At 41.6% G+C, this 12,873-nt stretch overlaps 2 protein-coding genes across 5 annotated transcripts; one reads left to right on the top strand and one right to left on the bottom strand.

Annotated features, from left to right (window-relative positions):
- The first annotated feature begins 347 nt into the window (after window positions 1-347).
- On the top strand, window positions 348-12,257 carry gfm1 (G elongation factor, mitochondrial 1). The gene is made up of 18 exons (XM_030406816.1): window positions 348-546; window positions 699-851; window positions 942-1,074; window positions 2,930-3,134; window positions 3,438-3,554; window positions 3,861-4,011; window positions 4,576-4,730; window positions 4,848-4,932; window positions 5,033-5,170; window positions 5,447-5,548; window positions 6,136-6,192; window positions 6,284-6,421; window positions 6,774-6,856; window positions 10,745-10,907; window positions 11,018-11,162; window positions 11,270-11,430; window positions 11,556-11,609; window positions 11,802-12,257. Exons 1-18 carry the CDS (start codon window positions 472-474, stop codon window positions 11,931-11,933), a joined length of 2,247 nt encoding a protein of 748 aa, XP_030262676.1. The 5' UTR covers window positions 348-471; the 3' UTR covers window positions 11,934-12,257.
- On the bottom strand, window positions 6,901-12,869 carry lxn (latexin). 4 transcript variants are annotated; one of them, XM_030406865.1, is made up of 7 exons: window positions 12,417-12,869; window positions 9,466-9,642; window positions 9,315-9,377; window positions 8,504-8,678; window positions 8,125-8,261; window positions 7,579-7,641; window positions 6,901-7,232 (listed from the first exon to the last, which is right to left on the bottom strand). In XM_030406865.1, the coding sequence occupies exons 1-7, from the start codon at window positions 12,648-12,650 to the stop codon at window positions 7,116-7,118; spliced, it is 966 nt and encodes a 321-aa protein (XP_030262725.1). In that variant the 5' UTR covers window positions 12,651-12,869; the 3' UTR covers window positions 6,901-7,115. The 4 variants fall into 4 exon arrangements, with proteins under 4 accessions (XP_030262725.1, XP_030262718.1, XP_030262734.1 ...); XM_030406858.1 differs by having other exon boundaries at window positions 9,466-9,645; window positions 12,417-12,867; XM_030406874.1 differs by lacking the exon at window positions 12,417-12,869 and adding an exon at window positions 9,882-10,025 and having other exon boundaries at window positions 9,466-9,645.
- Window positions 12,870-12,873: the final 4 nt, after the last annotated feature.

Genomic DNA, 12,873 nt, shown 5'->3' with positions numbered 1-12,873 from the left:
CAATTTATTCGCATACTTTTATTAATCAATACATTAATTAATTAATTTACTCATTCATTCATTTAGACATGTTGGGCCCCTGTATTGGACTGCTCACAAAATGCATTTCAATGCATCAATTTGTGTTCTCTGACAGCACTTGAAAGCAGCATTTGGCTCAAAGTGGGTTTTCCCTTGTAATTTTGTAATTTTTGCATTTAGTGTTTCACTCTAACGTCAAACTAAACACATGAACATGTATGTCACTACAAACCACATGTTGTTCCACTGTGGTTCTTTATTAGGAGCATCGTTCATGTTCAAGAAACGCAAACATTTGTAACTTTGGCATGTCTGTGTTTCCGTAGATGCGGAAGTAGTGTTTCACAACCATCGCAGGGCCTCGGCGTGACATTCACCGGGTTGACAGAGTCGGGGGTTGTGTAAACGGAGGATTACGACCACCCTGTGCCCGACCAAGCAGACTTCAAAATGAGATTACTAAAAGCCGGTCTGTCGTTGGCAAAAACGCATGTTTTGGCACCGGGAAGCGTCACTCTGAAAAAGGTAACATTAGCTAACCTGAGGTGTCTGCAGTTGAACCGATTTGACATCAAACCTCTGCCAAGCTGCCCTGCCATCAGTCCTTTGCGTTTCACAATCGGTAAACATTCAGAAAGTGGTTTTAATATCGATCATCGTCTGTTTCATCTCCTCAGGTGCTGATCAACAGCTGTCGGACATGTTCCTCCGGTTTCTTTCCCAACGAGAGGATCCGAAACATCGGGATCTCAGCGCACATCGACTCCGGGAAGACCACCCTGACCGAGCGTGTCCTCTATTACACCGGCAAGATAGCTGAGATTCACGAGGTGAGCGCCTGGACAGTGTTTGTCAAGCTGTGGCTGTCAGGTGAGGTTTTACAGGTTTACAGTGTCCAGCATGCGTTTCCTCTCCTGTAGGTGAAAGGGAAGGACGGTGTTGGAGCCACTATGGACTCTATGGAGCTGGAGAGACAGAGAGGCATCACCATCCAGTCAGCTGCTACATACACAGTGTGGAAGAATCACAACGTCAACATCATTGACACACCAGGTGCTAAATATTGTACTTGAGGTAGAGTCCTTCCTGGACAAAATGTTGCATATGACCCCTAAAGTTTGACCCCCCTCTTTGTGGTAGTTTTGCAGGATCTGCCTTAAAGATAAAAAAGAAAATTCGGTAATAATCGACTCGACTGCATGTCGGTTGAAAGTCAGGTAAAGTTTTGTAGTCTGCAAAACCTTTTTTTTGGAGCTTCACAGCAAAACATTGTTGCAGCATTCTCACTGAATAACTGATGCTGATAGGGACTTGGTTGAAATCACATGCACACAAAAAACTCTAAAGAAATATATAAAATGACTCCGTACAGCTCGTCTTACGTAATCCGATTTTGCAGAATCCTGTAGATCCCATAGTAGTTTAAAAAGACATTATGTACTCCCTTTAATGCTTTTAGGCTTCAGTGAATGTTTCAGAATTACAAAGGATGCAAAGAACATTTAAAATGTTTTATTTCCACTTCAAAACTAGAGAAATATATTTTCTTTACTATCAAAATCAGAGTCGTACCTTTTCAGAACGCCCATTAGCTCAGTTGGTAGAGCGGGCGTCCCATGTACAGAGGCTTTGCCCTCGCTGCAGAGGCCCCATGTTTGAGTCCAGGCCTGGGACTCTTTGCTTTGTGTCAACCCCCCGCTTCCTGTCATCTCTGAAACTGTGTAGCCAATCATACAAAGGTCAAAAAAGTTGTAAACATTCAGTCCAAAAGTATTGGATCATACATTTCCCATGATGCAACTTGATAATGTCTCTTAATCCCTACTTGCATGGTAAATGCCCTTCAAACCAAATGCCCCCAGTTTGTAACACAGACTCTCTGGTTCACATTTGTTGTCCTGTTAAAGGGCCGTACCGTCTCTTATGATGTTGTGCTTCAGTGGTGTGTATTCTCAAAGTAGAGGACACTGGAGACTTTGGCACGGAACCCAAATAATGTAAGATTTCATGTTAGAGTCTGGTGCAAGAAAGAAAAGAACGATTTTCATAACACCATGATGTAATCATCATCACTAAGCTGACTCATGGTTATTTGTTTAGGGAGTTTGCAATTGTGGTGTGGAAGTAACTTACCCCTCCTCTCGTTCTCAGTTTGTACATCCTTGACTTCTTTCCCTCGCATCTTCGTCTTAACAACTTCCGAAAAGTATACTCAAGGAACATTTCAGGAATTTAAATATCTTTCAGTTTGGCACACTGAGATGGATTTTTAGGTCACAGGCAGGAGAAAGGGAGGCACAAAACAGAGAAATGAGGAGATCCCTTCGATTTAATCTTAAATCGGAAAAAATACAATGTTTCTTATGATTGCTTTATGATTTATAAATGCATAGTCGTCAGATTTCAAAGTGAACATGTTCTGAATCATAAAGAGGAAGCTACAAAATGTTGTGTGAGCAGGTTAAGGCAGATTTTGAGTCTTTTGTTCACTGACTGTCCATTCATGCTGGAGGCCCCACAGTTGTCCAAGTTGTACGTTGAAGCTGTCGACGTTTATACATTGTTATGACTCTGCAACTTAAGTCAAAGGTTCAGATTAATCAGCTGAAAGTGTAGTTACTGACTTTGCTAATGCAACAGAAAGCATTGTATGAAACACTTTTCTTCATCCCTGGTTTAATCTGATCTCTCTCCTCATTTTTCAGCGCTTAACTGTTTAATTATGATTAATATGATGCCCACAAAAACACTTTAAAAAGCTGCGGAAAGTAAAACAAGAGAAGGTCCTAGCCAACATGTGAACAAGGGTCAAGTGATGGATCTTTTCTAGCTCTAGAGCTGAAGTATCACCTGTTCATGTTTACAGTGTTTTTCTCTCTTAACATCAGTGTCCCTGTTGTTCCTCCAGGTCATGTGGACTTTACCATCGAAGTTGAGCGAGCGCTGCGAGTGTTGGACGGAGCCGTGCTGGTTCTGTGTGCGGTGGGAGGAGTCCAATGTCAGACCCTGACGGTGAACAGGCAGATGAAACGATACAACGTCCCCTTCCTCACATTCATCAACAAACTGGACCGCATGGGCGCCAACCCCAGCCGAGCCCTGCAGCAGATGAGGTGAAGAATCCTCACAGTGTACACACCATAGTGCATCCAATAGGCCCTTTTTTAACGTTTGCTGATTTATTAGTTTAAAATAAACTAAACAATAGAAATTAATTTATGAACATTTGAAGGGAGGCTGGATTTAGACTCATGTAACATACTACACCTTCATATTTTTGCGTGTGCACATGAGATCATTTTCCACAAACAACGTTGTAATCAGCTGTGAATTTCCTTCCTTTATTGTTGTGTGTGTGTGTGTGTGTGTGTGTGTATGTATGTATGTATGTATGTATGTATGTTTTGTCTTCTCAGAACCAAACTAAACTACAACGCAGCATTTGTGAACATGCCTATCGGCCTGGAGGGGAACATGCGTGGCATCATTGACCTTGTAGAGGAGAGGAGCATGTATTTCGAAGGACCTTTTGGGTGAGGGATCCATACTTTGGTTGCTGATAGCGCATGAACGGGTCCATTTCTGACATGCTGTTAATCTTTTCTTTTGTCTGCACTGTAAATGACAGTCTAATATGTTTTTGTGTTTATTTTACTGACTCTTTAACTGCAAGGGAAAGTAGTTTTTACTGTAAATGAGATTGAAGACAGCTTGGCTACAGGCATCAGTGACACAAATCATTGAAATAATCTGTCAAATTGAAAGTGTTAATTTATATCCTTGTCTCACAACTCCTCAACTATGCGAATCTGATTAAAAGAGTTTCTTCCTTCCTGCAGTCAAAATATCCGCTATGATGAGATCCCGGCAGATTTCCGCGCTGAGGCTGCAGACCGGAGGCAGGAGCTGGTGGAGTGTGTGGCTAACGCTGATGAGTTCTTGGGAGAGATGTTCTTGGAGGAAAAGATTCCAACCAACGATGACCTGAAGGTGTGTGTCTTTTAAAGAGAGAGAATGTGTCTGAAATCTTTTTCTGCAAACTGTAACAAGAAAAGCACCTCTCCTCCTGTTATTACTTATAGTCAATTCATCATTGGTTTTAAGATAACTTTCATAACAATATTCTAAATAAACAAAACTAAAGAGGGTGAGGTTGTACTAGCACTGTATGTGTCCTCCTATATCAATTAAATTAATCAGTGTTATCATACTAAACCTTACAATTTCCAGAATACTATAATTCTATGTTATGCCTGGTATAAAACCTTAGATAATGAAAGAAAACATCAAACACTGTTATGTATATTTAACGTTAAATTTAATTTGAAGTATGTTTTCTATGTTGGCAACCAGCACGACATACACAAGTCTCACCATGCTTGGATCTCAGATGGGAGCCGGCTCCAATCCTTCATTAAAAGAGCCGGCTCATAGAACCAGCTCATTCATGACCAACATGATTTTCTCTAAACTCAAAAAACACAACTGTAAAAATGGTCTAAATTGAGACATGAACCCTTTTCATGTGTCTCTCATTACTCCACTGTCCTCTAGGCTGCAATCCGCAGAGCCACTGTGCAGCGTCTCTTCTCTCCAGTGTTGGTGGGCACAGCACTGAAGAACAAAGGTGTCCAGCCTCTCCTTGATGCTGTCCTAGATTACCTGCCAAACCCCACGGAAGTCAAAAACTATGCTATCCACAATGACGAGTAAGTATAGAATAGAGTTGTATCCTCAAATGGTAACAGATGTAATTAAAGCAATTTTTGTTTAACTTTTTGACAAAATCTTAAACACATGTTGTGCACTAATGTCGATTTCGTTAGAGATTCCAGTACAACATCAAAGATTGAAATGGATCCGACAAGAGACGCGTCAAACCCTTATGTTGGTCTGGCCTTCAAACTGGAGGTGAGATGCTGTTTTTTATCTTTATATGTGCACTGTTGCTGAACAGGAAGATTTCGATCTGTCATTATCTGATGTTTCCTGTGCTATTTTTTATCATCAGGCAGGCAGGTTTGGCCAGCTGACATATGTGCGGGTGTACCAGGGCTGTCTGAAGAAGGGGGAGTACATCTACAACACACGCACGAGCAAGAAAGTCAGAGTTCAGAGGCTTGTGCGTCTTCACGCTGACCAGATGGAGGTGAGGACGTCAACAGGCTGTCTGAGGTCACAGTTTTCCATCTGTGGTTTTGGCAGTTCAAACATCATAGAAACATGACTGGTCAAAATGGCGTTGTTCCTCTTTTTGCAGCAGTCAAGTGTAAAGATAACAACCACATCCCCTGTGACATCAGAGTTTCTATCCTTGCCTCAGAACAACACATGACAGTCTTTAATATGAATTGAAAACAAGACATTTGGATTAACTCACATCATTCCTTTGCTTCCTTTCTATCGACGCACCTTTCGCTTTCAGGATGTGGATGAAGTTTATGCAGGAGATATTTGTGCTCTGTTTGGGATCGACTGCGCTAGCGGAGACACTTTTACATCCAAGACCAGCGCTAACCTCTCCATGGTGAGTAATTTTAAAGGAGAGCAATTCATTATTTTTGTTGTTTCCTTTCTTTCAGTGTTTATTTACATTCTTGTGCATTTAAGAAGTCTTGAAAGTTAGAGAGCTCAAAGTCCACACCAACAGAAGCTCCTCCTCTCCCACAGAAAACACTGCTCCTGAAACGCCTCGTCAATAGTCCCACCTTTAATTCTGTGACTTTGTGACATCACAGTGCGTCACTATGTCAAAAATGTACATAATTAAGTTCGGCATAAAATAATTTATTGAGCACAGATGCTCTGTTGTTGTTAGCTGAGCTGGCTCTGGCGTGTGTGAGCTGACCAATCAGAGCAGACTAGCTATTCAGGAGGAGGGGCCTTAAAGAGACAGGAGCTAAGTGTTTTCAGACTGAGCTGCTGCAGCGCTGTACAGTATGAGAAGTACAAGCATGTAAAACTATTCTAGTAGTAACCCAAAATAAAATTATGATATGATAAATATTTCTCCTTTAATGTTTTTACATGTGAAAGTGCATCATTTTAAAATTTTTCAGGGGAATTATTTAGATTTTTCATTCCTTTATTCAATTTTTTATTTTTATTTCACAGGAGTCTATTCACATCCCCGAGCCGGTCATTTCCATGTCAATTAAGCCAACCAACAAGGTAAAAAAAAACAACCTTAATTTACCCATAGTTTCTGTAAAAAAACCAACTGCATCTTTAACTTTTTTGTTATTCTCTTGCTTCTGACTAGAACGACCTGGATAAATTCTCCAAAGGTATTAACCGTTTCACCAGAGAAGATCCGACGTTTAGAGTGCAATTTGACACTGAGAGCAAAGAAACCATCATCTCTGGCATGGGCGAGCTGCATCTGGAAATCTACTCTCAGGTACGCAGTCAGAGGATGTTCTGCATGTCTAATTCAAGATTTCTCCTACTCATGGTGCTTTTATGTTTAGGGAACTTTTGATTTGTTGAGGTTTGGAGTTGTCAGATGTTCTCAGATGACTGTCTCATACTCAGTCTTATCTTTGTACGTATGTTTTTGTCGTCAGTGACTATATGAGAGATTGTCAACTGATAAGCAAGAGAGACACCACAAACCAAATGCTACCGAGCTGGCTTTTGGAGTGAGATCTAAACAAGATGTCTCAACCTCAGAATCGTACTTCAAATTGATATCAGTCTCTGCCTTTAAACCTCAAATACCTAACCAGTTGTGTTTTGGTCTATTGTCTCAGAGGATGGAGCGGGAATACAACTGTCCCTGTGTGATGGGCAAACCCAAAGTGGCTTTCAGAGAGACAATCACCAGTCCCGTATCGTAAGTGCCGATCTCCCGACACATACACGAACTGAGTCAAAGGGGTCTGTATAAACAATTTATTTTGGCTAACATACTACAGCAACCAAAAGTAGCAGATTTTACAGATAACATTATATGTGATGGATTCATCCACATTTTAATAGTAAAAACTTTCTGCAAGCATCAGCAGCAAGTCTTGGCTTAGCACCTGCAGAATGTATGCTCCAATAGCCGAGTACAAAATGTGAGTACCATCAGGGTGGTGACTGTCAGCAGTTTAGTTTGTGTTTGGAGATTTTTCACAGTCATGGCAGTGTGGCAGCTGTTCCATCTGCAGCACTTTCACTCCCTCTGCAGGAGACCAGGTGAACAGCAGTTTCCAGTGAATGATTTCCTGCAAAAAGACAACAGATTGTCAAATTAACACAAAATAAAGTAACCATAAGCAATTAGCGTGTTCAATTAGTCAGTTCAGATTTAAGATGCCAGTATGGTGAAATTATTAGCTGCTTTATCTCTTTATCCTGATGATTATTTATCATTTTAGTTTATCCAGTTTACCACTTACTGCCTCTGATTGTGTAAATTAGCTTGAAATAGGATTGACCAAGACTTTTTCCCTCAGCCACGTATTAGTCTGAACAAGTTAAGTTATCAGTGCTTTGATAGATGAATGTATAGATTTAATATTTGTTTAGGGTAATGGTGAAAATAATTGAGTTGCATCGCTCGGTATTTACCTGGGACACCATCTCATGCAGCAGTATGTGATAGTCAAACTTCAGCTGGTCGTTCTCAGTCGGCTGCAGCAAAAATAAAGCCAAATGATAGAGACTGAGTTCAGTAAGTACGTCACAGGTTTCATCCTTCCTTTCTGCAGAAAACGTCACATAATGTTTGAATAATCGGTCTGCCTTTTATACGAAACCCGCCCAGTATGCCTCAAAGAATGTCTTAAATCAGTGGTGTCAAACTGATCCAGTAAAGGGCCGTGTGGCTGCAGGTTTTCATTCCAACCAAGCAAGAACACATGTGTTCTTGCTTGGTTGGAATGAAAACCTCCAACCAAGCAAGAACACATGTGTTCTTGCTTGGTTGGAATGAAAACCTGCAGCCACACGGCCCTTTACTGGATCAGTTTGACACCACTGTTCCAGACTATTACCATACATTGAACATTATTTTGTGTCCTTTAAAAAGGCAGAAAAATGATTTAACTGTGTTTTCAATTTAATTCACAAATTAAAAATGACTGAGCAGACCCAACAATAGACAGGACGACCTACCAGCTGCGTGACGTTGGCCACCTGGGCCATGTTGTACAGAGTGTTTTCAGTGGATTCGTTGAGCATGATGAAGCTGGAGGCCACAATACCGAGGTGCCAGAGAGGCTTCATGTCGGGCTCAATGTGACCGTAGCTATCTGTAGGTCAGAGCGAGTGTTATGAGGGAAGTTAATGCATGCACAGTGAAAATTCATGACACTTAGTTCTTGTCATATAAACTCACTGTGTTAGGAACACTGAGTTCACTCAAAAACCACAAATTCAGAAACTGCTGAAACCCCAAAATGATGCAATTTCAAACTGCCGATGTTATGCAATACCTGACCTTTAAGTGTTGATTAGCAGCAACAGTGCTCACAGTTTGTTTTATCCTACATACCAGGTAGATGTTGTGCAGACTGCAGACTTTGGTTCATCTTGTACTGCTGGTAAAACTCCTCTTCTTGAGCTTTAGTGTCGATCTTAAGGAGCGCCTCACACGAGGCCTGGACCTGGGCCGAGCGCTGCTGTTCACCCCTCGAAAACAAAACCTCTGCAGAGCAGTTCTCTGTAGTCTGGATTGATTTATTAAAAAAAAGGGAGGACAGGTTTGATGAGAAAGAGGTGAAGGGGAGTTTACAGAGCAAAGGCGTAGTCCAGACAAATGAGTCAAGGTTGCGACACACTGCCTCCTTTTATCTGCTGTTTAGTTAAATCTTGTCAAACCTGCTCACTCTGAAGCAAGAGATTATTCAGCTGCACAATATAAACACATTTTGAGTAAAATATCTCCATAGTAACCCTAACCCATAATATCCATAAGCACAATGCAAATGCAGTGCCAGTCATTCTTGCAATTTTAAAGATAAAACGTAGCCAGTTAAGATCAGTTATAACTGCCTCCACAGTTTAACCAAAATGTGAGTGCTCAAATAAATCAGGTCCAATGTTTTTAAGTCTCTGATTCAGGAACAACATTTGCCATAAAAATGTAGTTGTTCATCTGTTTTCAGGATGCTTTTTAACTTACAGGCAAGGGTAGGTGACTCATATACATGTTCTTCAGTTGATTATCACTCTAAAACCAAACAACTTCAGAAATTAAACATAAACTTAAACACATTTGTGAAATCTACATGTGTAATGCTACTCTAGTCTGATGGGTTCTTGGCTCTACTAAACTACAAGTGTAATAAATAATCCTTTCTTACGTTGCCGATCATCTCCTGCACTGAGATCTCCAGCTGATACTTTCTCCTAGAGTCTGCCACATCCTTAAAGAAAAAGAAGAAGTAGCCTCAGTTGATAGTGTTAAGAGCTCGTCTCCTCTCACCGTGCACTAAATTTAAACCGTCAACAGACCTCTGCATTCCCGCTGTGGACCCTCTTCAGTCCAAACACCCTGTACGGGGAGCCGTAGCGGGTGTTCAGGTAGTGTTGGACCACCTTGGCTGCCCTCTGAGCGGGGTAGTGATTGGGGTTCAGCTCTCCAGTCGCCATCACATCCTCTTCAGCCTCCTCTTCTTCTAATAATTCTGCCTGCTATACCACAGAAAGAACAGACTATAAGAGCGGGGTTATGAGTCTCGATGTAATGAACAGGGATGGGCTTCAAACCCCCGATGGACTTTAACCCTCAGGTGTCAGCAGGGTGGAGTTCATCCATAAAAGCAAAGTGGAAAGGAAAGCTGATTTGCAGAGGTCGAAGACAAAGTTGGAAAATGAGGTTTCCAGCTGAAAAATGTGATGAATAATGAAATAAGGGAGTTTGATCTTGCCTTTAACTGGAATGCTGAAACTCCCTGCCTCTGAAATCGACAGGTGGAAACTTTTTATCTGCCAGTGTTCAGTGTCAGCTGCTCCTCATGCAAATGGAAAGACTACTTCCTATTTCCTGTCTCACACCGGAGCTGAGAGGACAGCCTCCCTTTTCTTAAAGAGACAGAGCCCTTTTCTGAGTCTTTTCCTCCCTGTTAAATCAGCTTCTCATAAATAATATAGGCATGTAGAAACTTTAGTATGTCAACCTGGTGCAGCAGTGTTTCACCTGCTGTTACATTACACAAAATAATATAACTTATACAACCTTTAATTTATGAATAAAATGATTATTTTTCTTCTGTTCCTACAAAAAAAAAGTAGTTAAACCAGGAGACTCCTCTGTGTTCATTCTGTTAGGGTTCATTGTGAATGACAATAACAATAGTTAGAATAATTGTGTGATACGGTGAAACCTTGATATTTTCTGGAGACTTTTATTGTACCATTTAAATCTCTTACTCCCATCATGCTTGTAGAGGGGAATTACTTCAAGGGGCTTAAAATAATCATTAATAAAGGAGCGCACTAATGCCCCTAATATTTTCTAAAGTCAAAATATTTTAAGTTATTTCCCTAAGAAATGTGCGTGTTTGTTTTGATTTGTGGTGTCCTATGTGGTCAGAATTGTAATTATGAAAAAGAAGGAATTTCCATTTTTACAAAGTATTTTTGTGATGTTATTTGGTACCAACTGCACATAAAACAGAACCCATTCAGTGTTGGTGGAAAGGGGGCAAGACTGAACCCTGATTGACGGATGTTTCCTCTTTGTCACTCAAGATGGTTCAAAATGTGGATATTTTGCTTCTTTTTTCTGCAGTTTTGACTTCACTCACAAGAAGCAGAGCGGCGGCTCGGGACAGTACGGTAAAGTTATTGGAGTCCTGGAGCCTCTTGAGCCAGAGGATTTCACCAAGCTGGAGTTTGAAGACCAGACTATTGGAACCAATGTCCCAAAGCAGTTTGTACCAGCTGTTGAAAAGGTTCCTAATTTACTGTACTGCAGCGATACAGATGTCTTAAAATTAATTAGTGATTTGAAAACCTTGAATTGTCTTTTATCACTTGTGTTTTTTCACCCATCGTGCTTCAGGGCTTCAGGGACGCCTGTGAGAAGGGACCCCTGACCGGGCACAAAATCTCAGGCCTCAGATTCCTCCTGGAAGACGGAGCTCATCACATGGTGGACTCCAACGAGATCTCCTTCATCCGCGCAGGAGAGGGCGCTCTTAAACAAGGTGAGGGCTTCTTCTGATCTGACCTGCTGCTTCATTGGATTTCATTCTGTGTTGTAATGAGTACATGTCAATGTCAATGCTGTTATGTTACTTTGTGCTCTCCTCAGCTATGGAGAAGGCCAACACAGCCATCCTGGAGCCAATCATGTCGGTGGAAATCGTCGCGCCTCAAGAGTTTCAGGGAGTGGTGATCGCTGGTGTAAACCGCCGGCACGGTGTTATCACAGGACAGGACGCAGCTGAAGGATACTTCACTCTGTACGCTGATGTGAGTCCAGTTGATAAGTTGGTCACAAACACCAAGTATCTACTGTCCTTCAGCTCGCAGTATCTGTTCTCGCAGCCTTCTCTACTATCTGTATTGGACTGATTTCAGCCTGTGTCTCCCGACAGATTCCACTAAACGACATGTTCGGCTACGCTACAGAACTACGCTCCTTTACTGAAGTAAGTTCAACCTCAGCAACAATGAATAAATAAATACTTGAAGTTATAACATTTCAAAAAACAAATGAATCCACTAAAACAAGAGCAGCTAGAGGTACATCTGAATTGCCCCGAGAATAAAAATGAAGCTTGACGTTGTTCTGACTGACGACTGAAGGAGACAATAAACACTGTTTATCGTTGTGTCTTCAGGGAAAAGGGGAGTACACCATGGATTACAGCAGATACCAGCCCTGCCTGCCGAGCACACAAGAGGAACTCATCCACAAATACTTGGAGGCTACAGGTCAGCTGCCGGCCAAGAAGAACAAGTGGAAGAGCTAAAAAGAGTCCCAACTGTTGGACTTTGACACGACCACCATCCCTCGTCATTAATTGGCTTTAATTTGTGGAGCCGTACAACTTTGACATTTTCCTTTTGTTTTGTAGTTCAAGCAATTCCGTCTCCCTTATGTTTGACCCCCGTAGGAAACATATTTATTACCTTAATTTTAGCCTCATTTGACCTTTGGCTCTACAGCTGAAATGTGGTTGGTAAGGAAAGCTCTGTGTTTTGACTTGAGCTTCAAATGGCTTTTGTACTATGTACAGAACAGTCTTGATGTAATAATGATTGCAACAAAGATATATATATATCTGTCTTTTAAAGTCTTGGTCTTTTTCTGTGCACATCATTTATGTCTCGACAACTTCTCACAGTTTTCCAGAGCAGTTTTTCTCATGAGTGACGCAACTTAGAAAACAGATGAGAGCCCGCAAAAAGAAACATTTACACACCGAAGCCAGTGGATCTAGTTTCTTCCTCACCTGTCCAAAGAACTCTGTTTCCTCCACTGTCTCTGGGACGCTGTTGGGATGAGCTGCGTCCACTGAGTCAGCCACAGGTCTGATGGTCACACTGAGGCTCCCAGTTACCCCAGTTAACACGGCCAGAACAACAATGATCCGCAGACTCATCGTAGTAAGCCGAAAATAATCAGATGAAGAGAAAAAGAAAAAGAGCACCTCTGTGAGAGAGTGCAGGCAGGGAAATGAGCCCATGTGGAGTTATGTAACAGAGGAGGGAGGGAGGGGAAGCAGAGAAGAGACACTGTCCAGATCCTGCTGTCTTCCTGTTTATTTTTTTGTCCTCCAAACTAAACAAACTGCTCCACTTTATCTGGTTCTGTTCTTCGTACGCCCTCGTGCAACTCTATTAAGCTGTCGGCTCCTAAAAACGTTCAGCACCCTCACGAGAACAGCTGATTAGTTTAGGAATAGTTAT

The sequence above is a fragment of the Sparus aurata genome, chromosome 2 (genome assembly GCF_900880675.1).
Source record: "Sparus aurata chromosome 2, fSpaAur1.1, whole genome shotgun sequence".
Lineage (NCBI taxonomy): Eukaryota > Metazoa > Chordata > Actinopteri > Spariformes > Sparidae > Sparus > Sparus aurata.
The sequence above is the reverse complement of the archived record's forward strand: the minus strand, read 5'-3'. Positions and strand labels throughout refer to the sequence as shown.